Source organism: Tachyglossus aculeatus, chromosome 2 (assembly GCF_015852505.1).
Source record: "Tachyglossus aculeatus isolate mTacAcu1 chromosome 2, mTacAcu1.pri, whole genome shotgun sequence".
Classification (NCBI taxonomy): Eukaryota; Metazoa; Chordata; class Mammalia; order Monotremata; family Tachyglossidae; genus Tachyglossus; species Tachyglossus aculeatus.
In genome coordinates this window covers 130,718,064-130,739,163 of record NC_052067.1, presented here as the reverse complement: position 1 = coordinate 130,739,163, position 21,100 = coordinate 130,718,064, and the positions used below count along the sequence as shown (strand labels likewise).

Sequence of the window (21,100 nt, the reverse complement as noted above, 5' to 3'; positions counted from 1 at the left end):
TCGTATTTATGGAGCGCTTACTGCCTGGGGGGGCAGCTCAGAGGTAGGTGGTTTTATGGTGGAGGAGCAACTCTGATTCATTCACTCAATCGTATTTATTGAGTGCTTACTGTGTGCAGAGCACTGGACTAAGCGCTTGGGAAGTCCAAGTTGGCAACATATAGAGACGGTCCCTACCCAATAACGGGCTCACAGTCTAGACGGGGGAGACAGAGAACAAAACCAAACATACTAACAAAACAAAATAAATAGAATAGATATGTACAAGTCAAATAAATAGAGTAATAGTTTTTACTATTATTACTCAGAAGTTACTCAGATGTTATTCTGAGGGCCCGGAGGGCAAACAGGATGGCGTTGGGTAGTTTTATTGTGGCTCAGTGGAAAGAGCCCGGGCTTTGGAGTCAGAGGTCATGGGTTCAAATCCCGACTCCATCAACTGTCAGCTGTGTGACTTTGGGCAAGTCACTTAACTTCTCTGCGCCTCAGTTCCCTCATCTGTAAAATGGGGATTAGGACTGTGAGCCCCACGTGGGACAACCTGATCACCTTGTAACCTCCCCAGCGCTTAGAACGGTTCTTTGCACATAGTAAGCGCTTAATAAATACCATTATTATTATTATTATTGTTTATCCTTGGATCAGGGGTTTCATTAGAGGGATTCATTCAATCGTATTTATTGAGCGCCTACTGTGTGCACAGCACTGTACTAAGCGCTTGGGAAGTACAAGGTGGCAACATATAGAGATGGTCCCTACCCAACAGCGGGCTCACAGTCTAGAAGGGGGAGACAGACAACAAAACAAAATATCTTAACAAAATAAAAAGAATAGTAAATATGTACAAGTAAAATAGAGTAATAAATATGTACAAAAATATACAGAAAGGGTGATGGAGAAAGAGAGAGGGAAAGGGAGTGATCGAGAGAAAGAAGGAGAGACATACAGGGAGAGAGAAGGAGAGGAGAAAGAGGTATGGAGAGAGGAATATTGATAACTGTTTATTTGTAACGATGTCTGTCTCCCCCCCCATTTATTCATTTATTCATTCGTATTTATTGAGCGCTTACTGTGTGCAGAGCACTGTACTAAGCGCTTGGGAAGTACAAGCTGGCAACATATAAAGACGGTCCCTACCCAACAGTGGGCTCACAGTCTAGAAGGGGGAGACAGACAACAAAACAAAACATATTAACACAATATAATAAATTGAATAAATATGTACAAATAAAATAAATAATAGAGCAATAAATAATTACTAATTATATAAATTTCATACACTTAAATCATATAATATACATAAAATTATATAATATATTATATTATAATTATATAATATTTATATTATGTAATATTATTTATATAAATAAATGCAAGCATCTTGTATCTATGTATAGGTAGATACAAGTTAATCACTTAGAACAGTGCTTCGCACATAGTAAGGCCTTCCCAGACAAGTGACCGATGGTATTTGAGTGTTTACTGGGAGGAGAGCTCTGTACTGAGTGCTCGGGAGAGTACAATCGAGTTAGTAGATGCAAACCATGCCCTCAAGGAGCTTAAATTTATTTATTTATTTTTTTTACTTGTACATATCTATTCTATTTATTTTATTTTGTTAATATGTTTGGTTTTGTTCTCTGTCTCCCCCTTCCAGACTGTGAGCCCACTGTTGGGTAGGGACTGTCTCTATGTGTTGCCAACTTGTACTTCCCAAGCGCTTAGTACAGTGCTCTGCACACAGTAAGTGCTCAATAAATACGATTGATTGATTGACTGATTGACGGAAGCAACAGAGCAGAAGCCTCAGTTACCTCATCTGTAAAAGGGGATGAAGACCGTGAACCCAGTGAGGGACAGGGGCCGTGTCTGACCTGATCATCTTGTGTTCACCCCAGTGCTTGACACACAACAAATACCACCATTTAAATAAAAAAAAATGTACTTAAGTGCCGTGGGGTTGGGATGAGATGAGGATCAAACAGAGGGGAGGGAGAATCAAGTGGGGAGCTTGGCTTCGTGGAAAGAGCGCGGGCTGGGGACTCACAGGTTGTGGGTTCTAATCCAGCCCGGCCAATCAATCAATCAATCGTATTTATTGAGCGCTTACTGTGTGCAGAGCACTGGACTAAGCGCTTGGGAAGTACAAATTGGCAGCATATAGAGAGGGTCCCTACCCAACAGTGGGCTCACAGTCTAAAAGGGGGAGACAGAGAACAAAACCAAACATACTAACAAAATAAAATAAATAGAATAGATATGTACAAGTAAAATAAATAGAGTAATAAATATGTACAAACATATATACATATATACAAGTGCTGTGGGGAAGGGAAGGAGGTAAGACGGGGGGATGGAGAGGGGGACGAGGGGGAGAGGAAGGAAGGGGCTCAGTCTGGGAAGGCCTCCTGGAGGAGGTGAGCTCTCAGTAGGGCCTTACTGGAAAGAGCACGGGCTTGGTCGTGGATTCGAATCCCGGCTCTGCCACTTATCCTTGAAGGGAGGAAGAGAGCTAGCTTGGCGGATGGGCGGAGGGAGGGCATTCCGGGCCCGGGGGATGACGTGGGCCGGGGGTCGATGGTGGGACGGGCGAGAACGAGGTACGGTGAGGAGAGGGTGAGGCTAATGCCCTAATGTGGTTGAACTATGGCCCCAAATAATCGATCCCCTGCTCACGCCATTTGTAAATAATTTTAATCTTTCTCTCCCGTTAGACTGTGTGTTCCTTTTTGGGCAGGGAATGTGTGGGGGGCTTCTGAGGTAGAGTACTTCGGAAGATTACATTCACTAGGCCTCGCGGAAGCCCAGGAGGCCATTTTCGGAGTGCGCAGTGCCGCACACGAGCTAGCACTGACCCTCCCTCTCCCCTGGGCATGGAGACCCCCCCCCCGCCTCATGCCAACCTGCGACTACAATCATCTGTAATCCCTGCTCCATCGCTTGCCAGCTGTGTGACTTTGGGCAAGTCACTTGATTTCTCTGGGCCTCAGCCACCTCATCTGCCAAATGGGGATTAAGGCTGTGAGCCCCCCATGGGACAACTTGATCACCTTGTATCCCCCCCCCAGCACTTAGAACAGTGCACATAGTAAGCACTTAACAAATGCCATCATTATTATTATTATTATTGTACCTCAGGCCAACCTGCGACTACAGTCATCTGTAATCCCTGCTCCATCGCTTGTCAGCTGTGTGACTTTGGGCAAGTCACTTGATTTCTCTGGGCCTCAGCCGCCTCATCTGCCAAATGGGGATTAAGGCTGTGAGCCCCCCGTGGGACAACTTGATCACCTTGTATCCCCCCCCAGCACTTAGAACAGTGCACATAGTAAGCACTTAACAAATGCCATCATTATTATTATTATTATTATTATTGTACCTCAGGCCAACCTGCGACTACAGTCATCTGTAATCCCTGCTCCATCGCTTGTCAGCTGTGTGACTTTGGGCAAGTCACTTGATTGCTCTGGGCCTCAGCTGCCTCATCTGCCAAATGGGGATTAAGGCTGTAAGCCCCCCATGGGACAACTTGATCACCTTGTATCCCCCCCAGCACTTAGAACAGTGCACATAGTAAGCACTTAACAAATGCCATCATTATTATTATTATTATTGTACCTCAGGCCAACCTGCGACTACAGTCATCTGTAATCCCTGCTCCATCGCTTGTCGGCTGTGTGACTTTGGGCAAGTCACTTAATTGCTCTGGGCCTCAGCTGCCTCATCTGCCAAATGGGGATTAAGGCTGTGAGCCCCCCCTGGGACAACTTGATCACCTTGTATCCCCCCCAGCACTTAGAACAGTGCACATAGTAAGCATTTAACAAATGCCATCATTATTATTATTATTATTATTGTATCTACCCCAGCGCTTAGAATGGTGCTCCCCTCCCTTCTGTCCTTCTCCAGCCCAGCCCGCACCCTCCGCTCCTCTGCCACCGCTAACCTCCTCACCGGGCCTCGTTCTCGCCCGTCCCGCCGTCGACCCCCGGCCCACGTCCTCCCCCGGGCCCGGAATGCCCTCCTTCCCTCTGCCCATCCACCAAGCTCGCTCTCTTCCTCCCTTCAAAGCCCTACTGAGAGCTCACCTCCTCCAGGAGGCCTTCCCAGACTGAGCCCCCTTTTTATTCTCCTCCTCCTCATCCCCCCCGCCCTACGTCCTTCCCCTCCCCACAGCACCTGTATATGTTTGTACAGATTTATTACTCTATTTATTTTACTTGTACGTATTTACTATTCTATTTATTTTGTTAATCATCATCAATCGTATTTATTGAGCGCTTACTGTGTGCAGAGCACTGTACTAAGCACTTGGGAAGTACAAGTTGGCAACATATAGAGACAGTGCCTACCCAATAGTGGGCTCACAATGAGGTGCATAGAGCTATAATTCTATTTGTTCTGACGATTTTGACACCTGTCTACTTGTTCTGTTTTGTTCTCTGTCTCCCCCTTCTAGACCGTGAGCCCGCTGTTCGGTAGGGACTGTCTCTATATGTTGCCGACTTGTACTTCCCAAGCGCTTAGTGCAGTGCTCTGCACACAGTGAGCGCTCAATAAATACAATTGAATGAATGAATGCATGAATGCTTAGTAATAATAATAATAATAATGGCATTTATTAAGCGCTTACTATGTGCAAAGCACTGTTCTAAGCGCTGGAGGTTACAAGGTGATCAGGCTCACAGTCTTAATCCCCATTTTCCAGATGAGGTCACTGAGGCCCAGAGAAGTGAAGTGACTTGCCCAAAGTCACACAGCTGACAATTGGCGGAGCCAGGATTTGAACCCATGACCTCTGACTCCAAAGCCCGGGCTCCTTCCAACGAGCCACGCTGCTTCTCATTAAATGTTCTGTCCTTTGGATTTTCTTCTCCATAAGTGCTGAAACTAAAAACTGAGTATTTGCCAAGGCAAATGCACTGAAATAAGTGCCAGGTTCCAACTTAAACATAGGGAAATATTGCCCATAAGCGCTTAATACCATAATTATTATCATTATTATCAATCAATTGTATTTATTGAACGCTTTCCGTGCGCAGAGCGCCGTTTTGGAGAATATGACAGTTATTAGACATGTTCCCTGTGTCCAACAATTCTGTTGGACTATTAGAGAAGCAGCGTGGCTCAGTGGAAAGAGCTCGGGCTTTGGAGTCAGAGGGCGCGGGTTCGAATCCCAGCTCCTCCGCGTGTCTGCTGTGTGACCTTGGGCAAGTCACTTAACTTCTCTGCGCCTCAGTTACCTCGTCTGTAAAATGGGGATGAAGACTGGGAGCCCCACGTGGGACAACCCGATCACCTTGCATCCCCCCAAGCGCTTAGAACAGTGCTTTGCACATGGTAAGCGCTTAACAAATGCCATCATTATTATTATTATATTCATTCGATCGTATTTATTGAGCGCTTACTGTGTGCAGAGCACGCTTGGGAAGTACACGATGGCAACACGGATTATACTCTCCCAAGCGCTCAGTACAGTGCTCTGCACACAGTGAGCGCTCAATACATAGCACTAACTGAACATGGGACGAATCCAACTGGCTTTGGCTTTCTGACCGCCCTGATCCGATGTTGAGGGTTCGAGGCCTGCCTGTAGTTGAGGTCTGCCCTGCTCAGGGCTCTGTCTCTTCATTCATTCATTCATTCATTCATTCATTCAATCGTATTTATTGAGCGCTTACTGTGTGCACAGCACTGTACTAAGCGCTTGGGAAGTCCAAGTTGGCAACATATAGAGACGGTCCCTACCCAACAGTGGGCTCACAGTCTAGAAAGGGGAGACAGAGAACAAAACAAAACATAGTAACAAAATAAAATAAATAGAATATGTACAAGTAAAATAGAGTAATAAATACATAAAATACATCATTATGCTGTATTCCCCCAAGCCCTTAGTAGGGAAGCCACATGGCTTAGTATCTTCTCACAAATCATGTCTGGAAGGAGAAAAACTGCCTTCAAGCAGCCACAGAGGATTACTGGCATCTGCAACTTGTACTTCCCAAGCGCTTAGTACAGTGCTCTGCACACAGTAAGCGCTCTGAAGCTGCACGACTGTTACCGATTTTCCGGAAATAATTTGAACCGTGGCAGCTAATAACTACATTTGTACTTTGTTCCTCGGCTGGAAGTTCACGAGGCGGCGTTTCTCAAGAGCAGCGCTAATCACGAACTCCTTCCAAGAGGCGGACAATAAAATGAACTCAATTGGGAATATTTTCCCTCCTAATCCTTGCAGGACACCCATTTTCCCACCCTCACATTTAATATTAATAATAATAATGGTGGCATTTGTTAAGCGCTTACCATGTGCAAAGCACTGTTCAAAGCGCTGGGGGGGATATAAGGTGATCACGTTGTCCCACGTGGGGCTCACAGGCTTCATTCCCATTTTCCAGATGAGGGAACTGAGGCTCAGAGAATAATAATAATAATAATGGCATTTATTAGACTGTGAGCCCACTGTTGAGTAGGGACTGTATATGTTGCCAACTTGTACTTCCCAAGCGCTTAGTACAGTGCTCTGCACACAGTAAGCGCTCAATAAATATGATTGATGATGATTTATTAAGCGCTTACTATGTGCAAAGCACTGTTGTAAGCGCTGGGGAGGTTACAAGGTGATCAGGTTGTCCCACTGGGGGCTCACAGTCTTCCATTTTCCAGATGAGGGAACTGAGGCTCAGAGAAGTGAAGTGACTTGCCCAAGGTCACACAGCAGACCTGTGGCGGAGCGGGATTAGAACCCATGACCTGTGACTCCCAAGCCCGGGCTCTTTCCACTGAGCCACGCTGCTTCTCCAGCAACGTGCAAAAGCGGAATAAACAGAGAAGCAGCGTGGCTCAGTGGAAAGAGCCCGGGCTTGGGAGTCAGAGGTCATGGGTTCAAATCCCGGCTCCGCCGCTTGTCAGCTGTGTGACCTTGGGCAAGTCACTTCACTTCTCTGGCCCTCAGTTCCCTCATCTGTAAAATAGGGATGAAGACTGTGAGCCACCCGTGGGACAACCTGATCACCTTGGAGCCCCCCCAGCGCTTAGAACAGTGCTTCGCACATAGTAAGCGCTTAACAAATACCATTATTATTATTTTTATTATTATTACCTTTCCCTGGCCCTAATTTTAGATCAACAGCGTGTGATCCTGGGATGAATTACCAATGAAACTTCCTGTTCACAAAAGCACAGGAGAGGGTGTGTTTGAGCCCACTGTTGGGTAGGGACCGTCTCTAAATGTTGCCAACTTGGACTTCCCAAGCGCTTAGTACAGTGCTCTGCACACAGTAAGCGCTCAATAAATACTATTGAATGAATGAATAAATGAATGGTGGGGGGGGGGGGGGGGAGAAATGAATACCGTAGTCAAATACTGAAGAGTAATACGATGGGAATTCAGTTGCAGCATCATCATCAATCGTATTTATTGAGCGCTTACTGTGTGCAGAGCACTGTACTAAGCGCTTGGGAAGTACAAGTTGGCAGCATATAGAGACAGTCCCTACCCAACAGTGGGCTCACAGTCTAAAAGGGGGAGACAGAGAACAAAACCAAACATACTAACAAAATAAAATAAATAGAATAGATATGTACAAAATAAATAAATAAATATGCAGCAGTATCTGCTCTCTTTTGTCCCAAACAGTATTTACGCAATATCTTTGCAAAACAGCGCTGATGCATTTAGCTCTTTGCCCTTCGGGCATTATCTCCACCCTCAGCCTCGCAGGACATATAGCCACCTCACAGCACATATCAAGCGCTTAGTACAGTGCCAGGCGCTTCGAACAGCGCTCTGCACACAGTAAGCGCTCAATAAATACGATTGAATGAATGAATGAATCTATACACAGACCTGCAAATTATTTACATTGAATATCTGTCTCTTCCTCATTCATTCATTCATTCAATCGTATTTATTGAGCGCTTACTGTGTGCAGAGCAGTGGACTAAGCACTTGGGAAGTACAAGTTGGCAACATATAGAGACAGCCGCTACCCAACAGTGGGCTCACAGTCTAAAAGGGGGAGACAGAGAACAAAACCAAACATACTAACAAAATAAAATAAATAGAATAGATATGTACAAAATAAATAAATAAATATGCAGCAGTATCCGTTCTGTTTTGTCCCAAACAGTATTTACGCAATATCTTTGCAAAACAGCGCTGATGCATTTAGCTCTTTGCCCTTCGGGCATTACCTCCACCCTCAGCCTCGCGCACATATACCCACCTCACAGCACATATCAAGCGCTTAGTACAGTGCCAAGCGCTTCGAACAGCGCTCTGCACACAGTAAGCGCTCAATAAATACGACTGAATGAATGAATGAATATATATACTGATCTGCAAATTATTTACATTGACTATCTGTCTCTTCCTCATTCATTCAATCGTATTTATTGAGCGCTTACTGTGTGCAGAGCACTGGACTAAGCGCTTGGGAAGTACATGTTGGCAACATATAAAGACGGTCCCTACCCAACAGCGGGCTCACAGTCTAGATGATAGAATCGTCTAGACTGTACGCTCGTTTTGGGCAGGGGACGTGTCTACCAAGCGCTCAGTACAAGCCTAGTTCAAGCGCTTAGTACAGTGTTCTGCACACAGTAAGCGCTCAATAAATACGACTGAATGAATGAATGAATACCAACTCTCTCCCGAGGGCTTAGCATAGTGCTCTGCACACAGTAAGTGTGCAACAGTGATTGAACGTTTCTCTAGACCATAAGCTCACCGTGGGCAGGGAATGTGTCCGTTTATTGTTGTATTGTCCTCTCCCAAGCGCTTAGTACAGTGCTCTGCACACAGTAAGTGCTCAATAAATACGACTGAATTAATGAATGGCTAATGAAGAGAAGCAGAAGCAGCGTGGCTCAGTGGAAAGAGCCCGGGCTTTGGAGGCAGAGGTCATGGGTTCAAATCCCGGCTCTGCCCACTTAATAATAATAATGGCATTTATTAAGTGCTCACTATGTGCAAAGCACTGTTCTAAGCACTGGAGAAGTTACAAGGTGATCAGGTTGTCCCACAGGGGGCTCACGATCTTAATCCCCATTTTACAGATGAGGTAACTGAGGCCCAGAGAAGTGAATATGTTGCCAATTTGTACTTCCCAAGCGCTTAGTACAGTGCTCTGCACATAGTAAGCGCTCAATAAATACGATTGATGATGATGATGAAGTGACTTGCCCAAAGTCACACAGCTGACAATTGGCGGAGCCGGGATTTGAACCCACGTCCTCTGACTCCAAAGCCCGGGCTCTTTCCACTGAGCCACACTGCTCCTCCTTGTCAGCTGTGTGACTGCGGGCAAGTCGCTTCACTTCTCTGGGCCTCAGTTCCCGCATCTGTAAAATGGGGATGAAGACTGTGAGCCCCCAGTGGGACAACCTGATCACCTTGTAACCTCCTCAGCGCTTAGAACGGTGCTTTACACATAGTAAGCGCTTAATAAATGCCATCATTATTATTATTATTAATGACGGTGGTTCTTGTACTACCGAGAGGCAAATTAAACGGGTGCCTGCATCTTGTTGGGGTGATCCTGGGCGGAGGCAAGGGAAGAAAAGCTTAGAGTATGGAAGTGAAGTAAGGTGACCTTTAGACTTTAGGGCTTAGTACAGTGCTCTGCACACAGTAAGCGTGCAATAAATACGATTGATTGATTATGGGCCCTTATATGGCTCCAGACCAGAGGCTATGGATGGGTGAGCCAGAGTTCCCCCTTCCTCCCTCGCCCCCTCACCCCCGTACCACACCTTCCTCGGCCCCCCTACGTTCTTCCCTGCCTTTGTTCCCCAACTCCCCAAACCCTCCTGCCCCCTCCCCTATGATGGCATTTGGTAAGCGCTTACTATGTGCAAAGCACTGCTGTAAGTTTAAGCGCTGGGGAGATTACAAGGTGATCAGGTTGCCCCACGGGGGGCTCACAGTCTTCATCCCCATTTTTACAGATGAGGTCACTGAGGCCCAGAGAAGTGAAGTGACTTGTCCAAAGTCACACAGCTGACAATTGGCAGAGCACCTCCGCACCCCCCTGCCTCCCACCCCGTCCTCTTCCCTTCTCCTGCCCCCCCCACCCTGTCCTCTTCTCTTCTCCTGCCCCCCAATCCCTCCTCTTCTCTTCTCCTGCCCTCAATCTCTCCTCTTCTCTTCTCCCGCCCCCCAATCCTTCCTCTTCTCTTCTCCCGGCCCCCAATCCCTCCTCTTCTCTTCTCCCGGCCCCCAATCCCTCCTCTTCTCTTCTCCCGCCCCCCAATCCCTCCTCTTCTCTTCTCCTGCCCTCAATCCCTCCTCTTCTCTTCTCCCGCCCCCCCACCCTGTCCTCTTCTCTTCTCCCGGCCCCCAATCCCTCCTCTTCTCTTCTCCCGCCCCCCAATCCCTCCTCTTCCCTTCTCCCGCCCCCCAATCCCTCCTCTTCCCTTCTCCTGCCCCCCCAATCCCTCCTCTTCCCTTCTCCCGGCCCCCAATCCCTCCTCTTCCCTTCTCCCGCCCCCCAATCCCTCCTCTTCCCTTCTCCCGCCCCCCCAATCCCTCCTCTTCCCTTCTCCTGCCCCCCAATCCCTCCTCTTCCCTTCTCCTGCCCCCCAATCCCTCATCTTCTCTTCTCCCGGCCCCCAATCCCTCCTCTTCCCTTCTCCTGCCCCCCAATCCCTCATCTTCTCTTCTCCCGGCCCCCAATCCCTCCTCTTCTTTTCTCCCGCCCCCGAATCCCTCCTCTTCTCTTCTCCCGCCCCCGAATCCCTCCTCTTCTCTTCTCCTGCCCCCCAATCCCTCCTCTTCTCTTCTCCAACCCCCAATCCCTCCTCTTCTCTTCTCCTGCCCCCCAATCCCTCCTCTTCCCTTCTCCTGCCCCCCAATCCCTCCTCTTCTCTTCTCCTGCCCCCCAATCCCTCCTTTTCTCCAACCCCCAATCCCTCCTCTTCCCTTCTCCTGCCCCCCCACCCCGACCTCTTCCCTTCTGCTGCCCCCCAATCCCTCCTCTTCCCTTCTCCTGCCCCCCAGTCCCTCCTCTTCTCCTGCCCCCAATCCCTCCTCTTCCCCAATCCCTCTTCCCTTCTCCTGCCTCCCACCCCGTCCTTTTCCCTTCTCCTGCCCCCCAACCCCTCCTCTTCCCTTCTCCTGCCCCCCAATCCCTCCTCTTCCCTTCTCTGCCCCCCAATCCTTCCTCTTCCCTTCTCTGCTCCCCAATTCCTCTTCCCTTCTCTGCCCCCCAATCCTTCCTCTTCCCTTCTCTGCCCCCCAATCCTTCCTCTTCCCTTCTCTGCCCCCCAATCCTTCCTCTTCCTTCTCTGCTCCCCACTTCCTCTTCCCTTCTCCTGCTCCCCCACCCCTTCCTCTTCCCTTCTCTGCTCCCCAATTCCTCTTCCCTTCTCCTGCTCCCCAATCCCTCCTCTTCCCTTCTCCCGCCCCCCAATCCCTCCTCTTCCCTTCTCCCGCCCCCCAATCCCTCCTCTTCCCTTCTCCTGTCTCCCACCCCCTCCTCTTCCCTTCTCCCGCCCCCCACTCCCTCCTCTTCTCTTCTCCCGCCCCCCACTCCCTCCTCTTCCCTCCTCCCGCCTCCCACTCCCTCCCCTTCCCTCCTCCCGGCCCCCCACTCCCTCCTCTTTCCCTGCTCCCGCCCCCCACCCACCCAGTCCCTCCTGTCTGCCCCTTCCCCCCTCCCGCCCCCCGGGGCCCCAGCACCTGCTTTGGGGTAGGTGGCGATGAGCAGGTCCTGGGGCTTGGCCCGGAAGGCCCAGATGCGGTCCCAGGTGCGGCAGGTGGGGACGGGCTGCAGAATCCCCTGCACGTGGTCCACGGCGATTCGCTGGCCCTGCAGCCAGTCCACGGCCTGCAGCGCCTGCTCCAACTCCTTCATCGTGCCCAGGGACATCGGCGACGGACGGGCGGGCGGAGGGACAGAAGGACGGGCGGACGGAGGGGGAAAAACTCTCCGCAAAAACCAGGAGGGGAAAGGGGACAAGGGAAGGGGGCGGGGCCGGGACGGAGGGAGGGAGGGCGGGGATTGGCCGGCTGGGTAACGGGTGGGGTTGGTGCGGGGCGGGGATTGGCCGGCGAGGTTTGGGGCGCGGTTTGGGCGGGGCGGGGATTGGCCGGCGGGGTTGGGGGCGCGGTTTGGGCGGGGCGGGGATTGGCCGGCGGGGCTGGGGGTGTGGTTTGTCCGGCGGGGGCGGGGATGGGGGCGGGGCTTGAGCGACAGGAGGGCGGTGATTGGTCGGCGGGGTTACGGGCGGGGCTTCTGCGGGGCGGGGATTTCCCGGCGGGGCTTATACGGGGCGGGGGCGGGGCTAGGGGCGGAGGGAGGGCGGTGATTGGTCGCCGGGATTAAGGGCGTGGCTGGCACTGAGGGGGCGGGGCTCGTGCGGGCGGGGGCGGGGCCAGGGGCGGAGGGAGGGCGGTGATTGGCCGCTGGAGTAGGGGCGTGGTTTATCCTGGAGGACGGGACTTGAGCGGCAGGGGGGCGGGGATTGGCCGGCGGGGCTTGTGCGGGGCGGTGATTGGCCGACCCGGCTGGAGGCGGGGCTTGTGCGGGGCGGGGCCGGGGCCGGAGGGGGAGGGGCTTGAGGGGCAGGAGGGCGGTGATTGGCCGGCGGGGCTTGGGGGCGGGGCTTGTGCTGAGAGGGGCGGGGTCCGGGGAATAATAATAATAATAAATCAATGGATGGCATTTGTTAAGCGCTTCCTATGTGCTAAGCGCTGGGGAGGTTACAAGGTGATCAGGTTCATTCATTCATTCATTCATTCATTCATTCATTCAATCCCCCTCCTTAACTTCCATCTTCAACCGCTCACTCTCCACTGGTTCCTTCCCCTCTGCCTTCAAACATGCCCACGTCTCTCCCATCCTAAAAAAACCCTCTCTTGACCCCACCTCACCTTCTAGTTATCGTCCCATATCCCTCCTACCATTCCTTTCCAAACTCCTTGAACGAGTTGTCTACACGCGCTGCCTAGAATTCCTCAACGACAACTCTCTCCTCGACCCCCTCCAGTCTGGCTTCCGTCCCCTGCATTCCACGGAAACTGCCCTCTCCAAGGTCACCAATGACCTCCTGCTTGCCAAATCCAACGGCTCCTACTCTGTCCTAATCCTCCTCGACCTCTCAGCTGCCTTTGACACTGTGGACCACCCCCTTCTCCTCAACACGTTATCTGACCTTGGCTTCCCAGACTCCGTCCTCTCCTGGTTCTCCTCTTATCTCTCCGGTCGTTCTTTCTCAGTCTCTTTTGCAGGCTCCTCCTCCCCCTCCCATCCTCTTACGGTGGGGGTTCCCCAAGGTTCAGTGCTTGGTCCCCTTCTGTTCTCAATCTACACTCACTCCCTTGGTGACCTCATTCGCTCCCACGGCTTCAACTATCATCTCTACGCTGATGACACCCAGATCTCCATCTCTGCCCCTGCTCTCTCCCCCTCCCTCCAGGCTCGCATCTCCTCCTGCCTTCAGGACATCTCCATCTGGATGTCCGCCCGCCACCTAAAGCTCAACATGTCGAAGACTGAGCTCCTTGTCTTCCCTCCCAAACCTTGTCCTCTCCCTGACTTTCCCATCTCTGTTGACGGCACTACCATCCTTCCCGTCTCACAAGCCCCCAACCTTGGTGTCATCCTCGACTCCGCTCTCTCATTCACCCCTCACATCCAAGCCGTCACCAAAACCTGCCGGTCTCAGCTCCGCAACATTGCCAAGATCCGCCCTTTCCTCTCCATCCCAACCGCTCCCCTGCTCGTTCAAGCTCTCATCCTCTCCCGTCTGGACTACTGCATCAGCCTCCTCTCTGATCTCCCATCCTCGTGTCTCTCCCCACTTCAATCCAAACTTCACGCCGCTGCCCGGATTGTCTTTGTCCAGAAACGCTCTGGGCATGTTACTCCCCTCCTCAAAAACCTCCAATGGCTACCGATCAATCTGCGCATCAGGCAGAAACTCCTCACCCTGGGCTTCCAGGCTGTCCATCCATCCCCTCGCCCCCCCTACCTCCCCTCCCTTCTCTCCTTCTCCAGCCCAGCCCGCACCCTCCACTCCTCCACCGCTAATCTCCTCACTGGGCCTCGTTCTCGCCTGTCCCGCCATCGACCCCCGGCCCACGTCATCCCCCGGGCCCGGAATGGCCTCCCTCTGCCCCTCCGCCAAGCTCGCTCTCTTCCTCCCTTCAAGGCCCTGCTGAGAGCTCACCTCCTCCAGGAGGCCTTCCCAGACTGAGGCCCTTCCTTCCTCTCCCCCTCGTCCCCCTCTCCATCCCCCCATCTTACCTCCTTCCCTTCCCCACAGCACCTGTATATATGTATATATGTTTGTACATATTTATTACTCTATTTATTTATTTATTTATTTATTTATTTTACTTGTACATATCTATCCTATTTGTTTTATTTTGTTAGTATGTTTGGTTTTGTTCTCTGTCTCCCCCTTTTAGACTGTGAGCCCGCTGTTGGGTAGGGACTGTCTCTATGTGTTGCCAATTTGTACTTCCCAAGCGCTTAGTACAGTGCTCTGCACATGGTAAGTGCTCAATAAATACGATTGATGATGATGATGATGATGATTCAATCGTATTTATTGAGCGCTTACTGTGTGCAGAGCACTGTACTAAGCTCTTGGGAAGTCCAAGTTGGCAACATGTAGAGACAGTCCCTACCCAACAGCGGGCTCGCAGTCTAGAAGGGGGAGACGGACAACAAAACAAAATATATTAACAAAATAAAATAAATAGAATAAATATGCACAAGTAAAATAAATAAATAAATAGAGTAATAAATACATACAAACATATATACAGGTGCTGTACTTCCCAAGCGCTTAGTACAGTGCTCTGCACACAGTAAGCGCTCAATAAATACGATTGATTGATTGATTGTGGGGAGGGGAAGGAGGTAAGGTGGGGTTATCCCACAGGGGGCTCAGTCTTCATCCCCATTTTACATATGAGGTAACTGAGGCCCAGAGAAGTGAGGTAATAATAATGATGGTATTTGTTAAACGCTTACTATGTGCCAAGGACTGTCCTAAGCTCTGGGGAGGATACAAGGTGATCAGGTTGTCCCACGGGGGGCTCACAGTCTTCACCCCCATTTTACAGATGAGGGACTAAGCGCTTACTATGTGCAAAGCACTGTTCTGAGCTCTGGGGAGGATACAAGGTGATCAGGTTGTCCTACGGGAGGCTCACAGTCTTCAGCCCCATTTTACAGATGAGGGACTAAGCGCTTACTATGTGCAAAGCACTGCTCTAAGCGCTGGGGAGGATACAGGGCGATCAGGTTGTCTCACGGGGGGGCTCACAGTCATTTTACAGCTGAGGGAACTGAGGCCCAGAGAAGCGAAGTGACTTGCCCAAAGTCATGCAGCTGACAAGTGGCGGAGCGGGATTCGAACCCACGACCTCTGACTCCCAAGCCCGGGCTCTTTCCACTGAGCCACGCTGCTTCTCACTTTCACGGGCTCCTCTTCTGCCTCCCACCCCGTAATTGCGGGAGTCTCTCAGAGCTCAGTCCCCTTTGGCTCCTGAGGCTTCAAAAGCCATCTGTACATAGATGGTCCCCTCTCGGCGTCACACCTGGAGAGTTGCCAGTCCTCTACCAGTCTCGACTACGGGAGGGAGAGTCAAGCAGAGGCCTTCCCATTCCAATCCTAGCTTGGCCAGTGGCTAGCGAGTGGCAGGCGATCGGCTACGAGTCAAACTCACCTGTACTGGGCAGCAGCGGCGTGGGAGAGAATCGAGGGTGAAGACTCAAGCTCACTGCACGGAAGGAGGCAATGGTCAACCACGTCCGGATTTTTACCGCAAAAACTCTTCGGATCCACTCCCAGAACGACTGCAGACTGTGAGCCCACTGTTGGGTAGGGACCGTCTCTAGACGTTGCCAACTTGTACTTCCCAAGCGCTTAGTACAGTGCTCTGCGCACAGTAAGCGCTCAATAAATGCGACTGAATGAATGAATTTAATAAAAACTGTGATATTTGTTAAGCACTTAGGATGTGTCAAGCGCCGTACTAAGCACTGGGGTAGACAAAAGTTAGGGCAAACGCAATCCTAGTCCCACGTTAGGCTCATCATCTAAGAAGGAGTAGAACAGATATTAGATCCTCATTCTAATGTTATTATTATTATTAATGTATCTGGTAAGCTCTTACTATGCATCAAGCACTGTTCTGAGTGCTGGGAAAGATTCATTCATTCATTCAATCGTATTTATTGAGTGGTTACAGTGTGCAGGACACTGTACTGAGCTCTTGGGAGAGTACAATATAGTAATTAACAGACACATTCCCTGCCCACAACAAACAAGTTAATCAGGTTGGACACAGATCCTGTCCCATGTGGAGCTGACAATCAAAATAGCAGGGAAAACAGACAATAATAATGACAACAATAGTGGTATTATTAATAATAATAATAATAATAATGACATTTGTTAAGCGCTTACAATGTGCCCAGCACTGTTCTAAGCGCTGGGGTAGATACAAGGTAATCAGGTTGTCCCAAGGGGGGCTGACAGTCTTAATCCCCATTTTACAGATGAGGTCACTGAGGCCCAGAGAAGTGAAGTGACTTGCCCAAAGTCACCTAGCTGACAGTTGGCGGAGCCGGGATTTGAACCCATGACCCCTGACTCCAAAGCCTGTGCTCTTTCCACTGAGCCACGCTGCAGAAAAGTTAAGTGACTTGCCCAAAGTCACCCAGCTGACAGTTGGCGGAGCTGGGATTCGAACCCATGACCGCTGACTCCAAAGCCCAGGCTCTTTCCACTGAGCCATGCTGCCTCTTATTAAGCACAATCTGTATGCCATTCATTGTTCTAAGTTCTGGAGTAAATACGATACAATCAGATTTAATAATAACGATGGTATTTGTTGAGTGCTCACTATGTGCAAGACCAGACCCAGTCCCTGACCCACACGGAGCTCACAGTCTCAGGAGGAGGGAGAACAGCTATTGAATCCCCATTTTGCGGATGAGGAAACTGAGGCAGCGAGAAGTCCAGTGACTTGCCCAAGGTCACCCAGCAGGCAGCCGGAATTAGAACCCAGGCCCTCTGACTCTCAGGCTTGTGCTCTTTCCACCGGGCCGCACGGACTCTCATTCCATCTTCAGCAGGACATCTTCAAGTCCTGCGGATAAATCAGTACTTATAGCAGGGCATGTACTTATAGCAAGCGCTTAGTACAGTGCTCTGCACACAGTAAGCGCTCAATAAATACGATTGATGATTTCCTCAATAAATACGATTGATGTATTTGAGATGAAATAGTTCCAAGAGACTTTATCACGCCTTGAAAGATTTTCAGTTTCCATTGGGCTTCTCCCCAGTTTCCAGGCTTGAAACTGAGAAACATTTTCTCTGTTTCCCTGGGACAAATAAATAGCAGGGCTGAAAGTTTTAAGCCTGTTGAAAAGATGAGGCCGGAGTTAGGAGAGAACATTCCTGCTTAACAAGATCATCACAGATCCACTAATCACACTCTTGGGAACTCAGAGTCCCCGTTCTTCTAATACTTTCACGTTTCAAAAAGCCTGTTGCTTAATTTCCAATTGCGCAAAGCTCCCTCGGGGACATCTTGCTTTAAAGCAAAAACATATTTGCGCAGCTTGTGAATCAATCAATCAATCAGTCGTATTTATTGAGCGCTTACTGTGTGCAGAGCACTGTACTAAGCGCTTGGGAAGTACAAGTTGGCAACGTATGGAGACGGACCCTACCCAACAGTGGGCTCACGGTCTAGAATGGCAGATTAAAGAGCCGAGGAGCAGGTTCGTGAATGTGTCCAAGGTGAAAACTGACTGACAGGTCTTTAACTTTTAGACTGTGAGCCCACTTTTGGGTAGGGACTGTCTCTATATGTTGCCAACTTGTACTTCCCAAGCGCTTAGTACAGTGCTGTGCACACAGTAAGCGCTCAATAAATACGATTGATTGATTTAACGTGATGATTAAGTTAGACCCTAACTTTCTTGTCATTAATAAATGACTCCAGCTCAAACAAATGACCGACACCCTGGGCTAGCCCCTGATTCTCCACCATAATAATAATCTACATCGAATCTTCTAGAACACCTTTATTTTCCCAAAACACAATGATCACGTCAGTGATCTCATTTCACCCTCCCAGCAACCTAGGAGTGAGGGAGAGGCAGAAATTATTTTCTTCTTTTTACAGTTGAGGGAACTGGGGGACAGGGAGGGTAAGCGACCAGCCCAGGGTCACACAGCAAGCCAGGGACAGAGATGGGATGAGGACTCTGGTCTTCTAACTCCAGGACCTGGAACATTTATTCATTTAATCGTATTTATTGAGAGCACTGTACTAAGCGCTTGGGAAGTACAAGTCGGCAACACATAGAGATGGTCCCTAGCCAACGGCGGGCTCACAGTCTAGAAATGTACAAATAAAATAAATAGAGTGATAAATCTGTACAAACACCATCAGGTCACGGACCTATCTGCTGAAACCACTGGATTGTGTTTCCAGAATACAATTCCAGTTCTGAGAACTAGCAGGGGGCATTCCTCTGGATTCAAGGGATCACTCTATCTTTCACATGGTTCTAACTGACTCGATTTCCCCCCCGGGGGCCATTATTTAAATAACGCACCTTCTCGAAACCTGTTTTTTCTGTTTCTCAGCTTAGTGGTGGCCGTGAGAAATATTTCTCCATTGCTTTGGGATATGCACGACTTTTAGACTGTGAGCCCACTGTTGGGTAGGGACTGTCTCTATATGTTGCCAATTTGTACTTCCCAAGCGCTTAGTACAGTGCTCTGCACATAGTAAGCGCTCAATAAATACAATTGATGATGATGATGATGATGCAAGCTGTTTTTTGTCTTGTAAAATCCTTCCACTCATTTTAGACTGTGAGTGTGTTGTGGGCAGGAACTGTCCCTGTTTATTATTGTACTGTCCTCTCCTAAGCGCTGAGTACAGTACTCTGCACCCAGGAAGTACTTAATAAATACGATTGAATGAATGAACTTCAATGTTATCCTTTGGCTTTGAACCCCACCACCGAAAGTTCAATATCTTTAATTAATCAGAAAGTACTTACCGTCGGCTTTAAAACACTCAAGCAGCTTGCCCCCGCCTAACTTTCCTGACTGATTTTCTACTAGTCTCTATCTTGTCTCTCTCATCACTAAGCACTTTCCCTTGCCCTCCTTATGGTTTGGACTCCCCCCGCCACCACCCAACATATACACCAGACCACCCCCCTCCGCACCTTCAAAGCTTTATTAATAATAATAATAATAATAATAATAATGATGGTATTTGTTAAGTGCTTACTATGAGCAAAGCACTGTTCTAAGCTCTGGGGAGGTTACAAGGTGATCAGGTTGTCCCACGGGGGGCTCACAGTCTTCATCCCCATTTTACAGATGAGGTAACTGTGGCACAGAGAAGTGAAGTGACTTGCCCAAAGTCACACAGCTGCCAATTGGCAGAGCCGGGATTTGAACCCATGACCTCTGACTCCAAAGCCCGTGCTCTTTCCACTGCTTTTCTAATAATGATGGCATTTATTAAGCACTTACTATGTGCCCAGTACTGTTCTAAGCACTGGGGAGGTTACAAGGTGATCAGGATGTCCCCCGGGGGAGGCTCACAGTCTTCACCCCCATTTTACAGATGAGGGAACTGAGGCCCAGAGAATAATAATAACAAAAATGATGGCATCTATTAAGCGCTTACTATGTGCAAAACACTGTTCTAAGCACTGGGGAGGTTACAAAGTGATCAGATTGTCCCACGGGGGGGCTCACATTCTTCATCCCCATTTTACAGATGAGGGAACTGAGGCCCAGAGAAGTGAAGTGACTTGCCCAAAGTCACACAGGTGACAATTGGTGGAGCCAGGATTTGAACCCATGACCTCTGACTCCAAAGCCCGGGCTCTTTCCACTGAGCCACACTGCAGAGAAGTGAAGTGACTTTCCCAAAGTCACACAGCTGACAATTGGCGGAGCCGGAATTCAAACCCATGACCTCTGACTCCAAAGCCCGTGCTCTTTCCACTGAGCCATGCTGCAGAGAAGTGAAGTGACTGTCCCAAAGTCACACAGCTGACAATTGGCGGAGCCGGGATTTGAACCCATGACCTCTGACTCCAAAGCCAAAAGTTCAATATCTCTAATTAATCAGAAAGTCCTTTCCGTCGGCTTTAAAACATTCAAGCGGCTTGCCCCTGCCTACTTTTCCAGTGCTTAGAACAGTGCTTTGCACATAGTAAGCGCTTAATAAATGCCATTATTATTATTATTATTACTTTTCCTCACTGATCTTCTACTAAATTCCAGCCCACACCACTTTATTCACCATGCCTCTATCTTGTCTCTCTCACTGCTAAGCCCTTTCCCTCCTTCTGGCTTGGACTCCCCCCCACCCCGCTAACATATACACCAGACAACCACCCTCAAAGTTTATGAATAATAATAATAATAATAATAATAATAATAATAATAATGGTATTTGTTAAGCATTTACTATGTGCAAAGCACTGTTGTAAGCACTGGGGAGGTTACAAAATGATCAGGTTGTTCCATGGGGGGCTCACAGTTTTCATCCCCATTTTCCAGATGAGGTCACTGAAGCACAGAGAAGTGAAGTGACTTGCCCAAAGTCACCCAGCTGACAGTTGGCGGAGCTGGGATTTGAACCCGTGACCTCTGACTCCAAAGCCCGGGCTCTTTCCACTGAGCCCCGCTGATTCTCCAAGGTCACGTCTCTTCAAAGAAGCCTTCCACGATTAAACCCTCTTTTCCCTGACTCCCTCTCCCTTCTGTGTCATCTACAAACTTGGATCTGTACCCTTAAGGCATTTGATATTTCCCCCAACCTCAGCCCCTTAGCACTGATGTACATATTTTTATAATAATAATAATAATGGTATTTGTTAAGCGCTTATTATGTGCAAAGCACTGTTCTAAGCGCTGGGGAGCATACAAGCTGATCAGGTTGTCCCACGTGGGGCTCACAGTCTTAATCCCCATTTTACAGATGAGGGAACTGAGGCCCAGAGAAGTGAAGTGACCTGCCCGAAGTCACACAGCTGACCACTGGCGGAGTGGGATTTGAACCCATGACCTCTGACTCCAAAGCCCG

General features: G+C 49.3%; 1 protein-coding gene across 1 annotated transcript in view; it reads right to left on the bottom strand.

Annotated features, from left to right (window-relative positions):
- The window catches only part of LOC119948167 (sulfotransferase 1C4-like), a 55,924-nt gene extending 44,018 nt beyond the window's left edge, over positions 1 to 11,906 (bottom strand). Inside the window, exon 1 of the mRNA XM_038770104.1 lies at positions 11,684 to 11,906. Within this exon, the coding sequence (XP_038626032.1) occupies positions 11,684 to 11,873 (190 nt within the window). The 5' untranslated portion in view covers positions 11,874 to 11,906. The remainder of the gene's footprint in view (positions 1 to 11,683) is intronic.
- Positions 11,907 to 21,100: the final 9,194 nt, after the last annotated feature.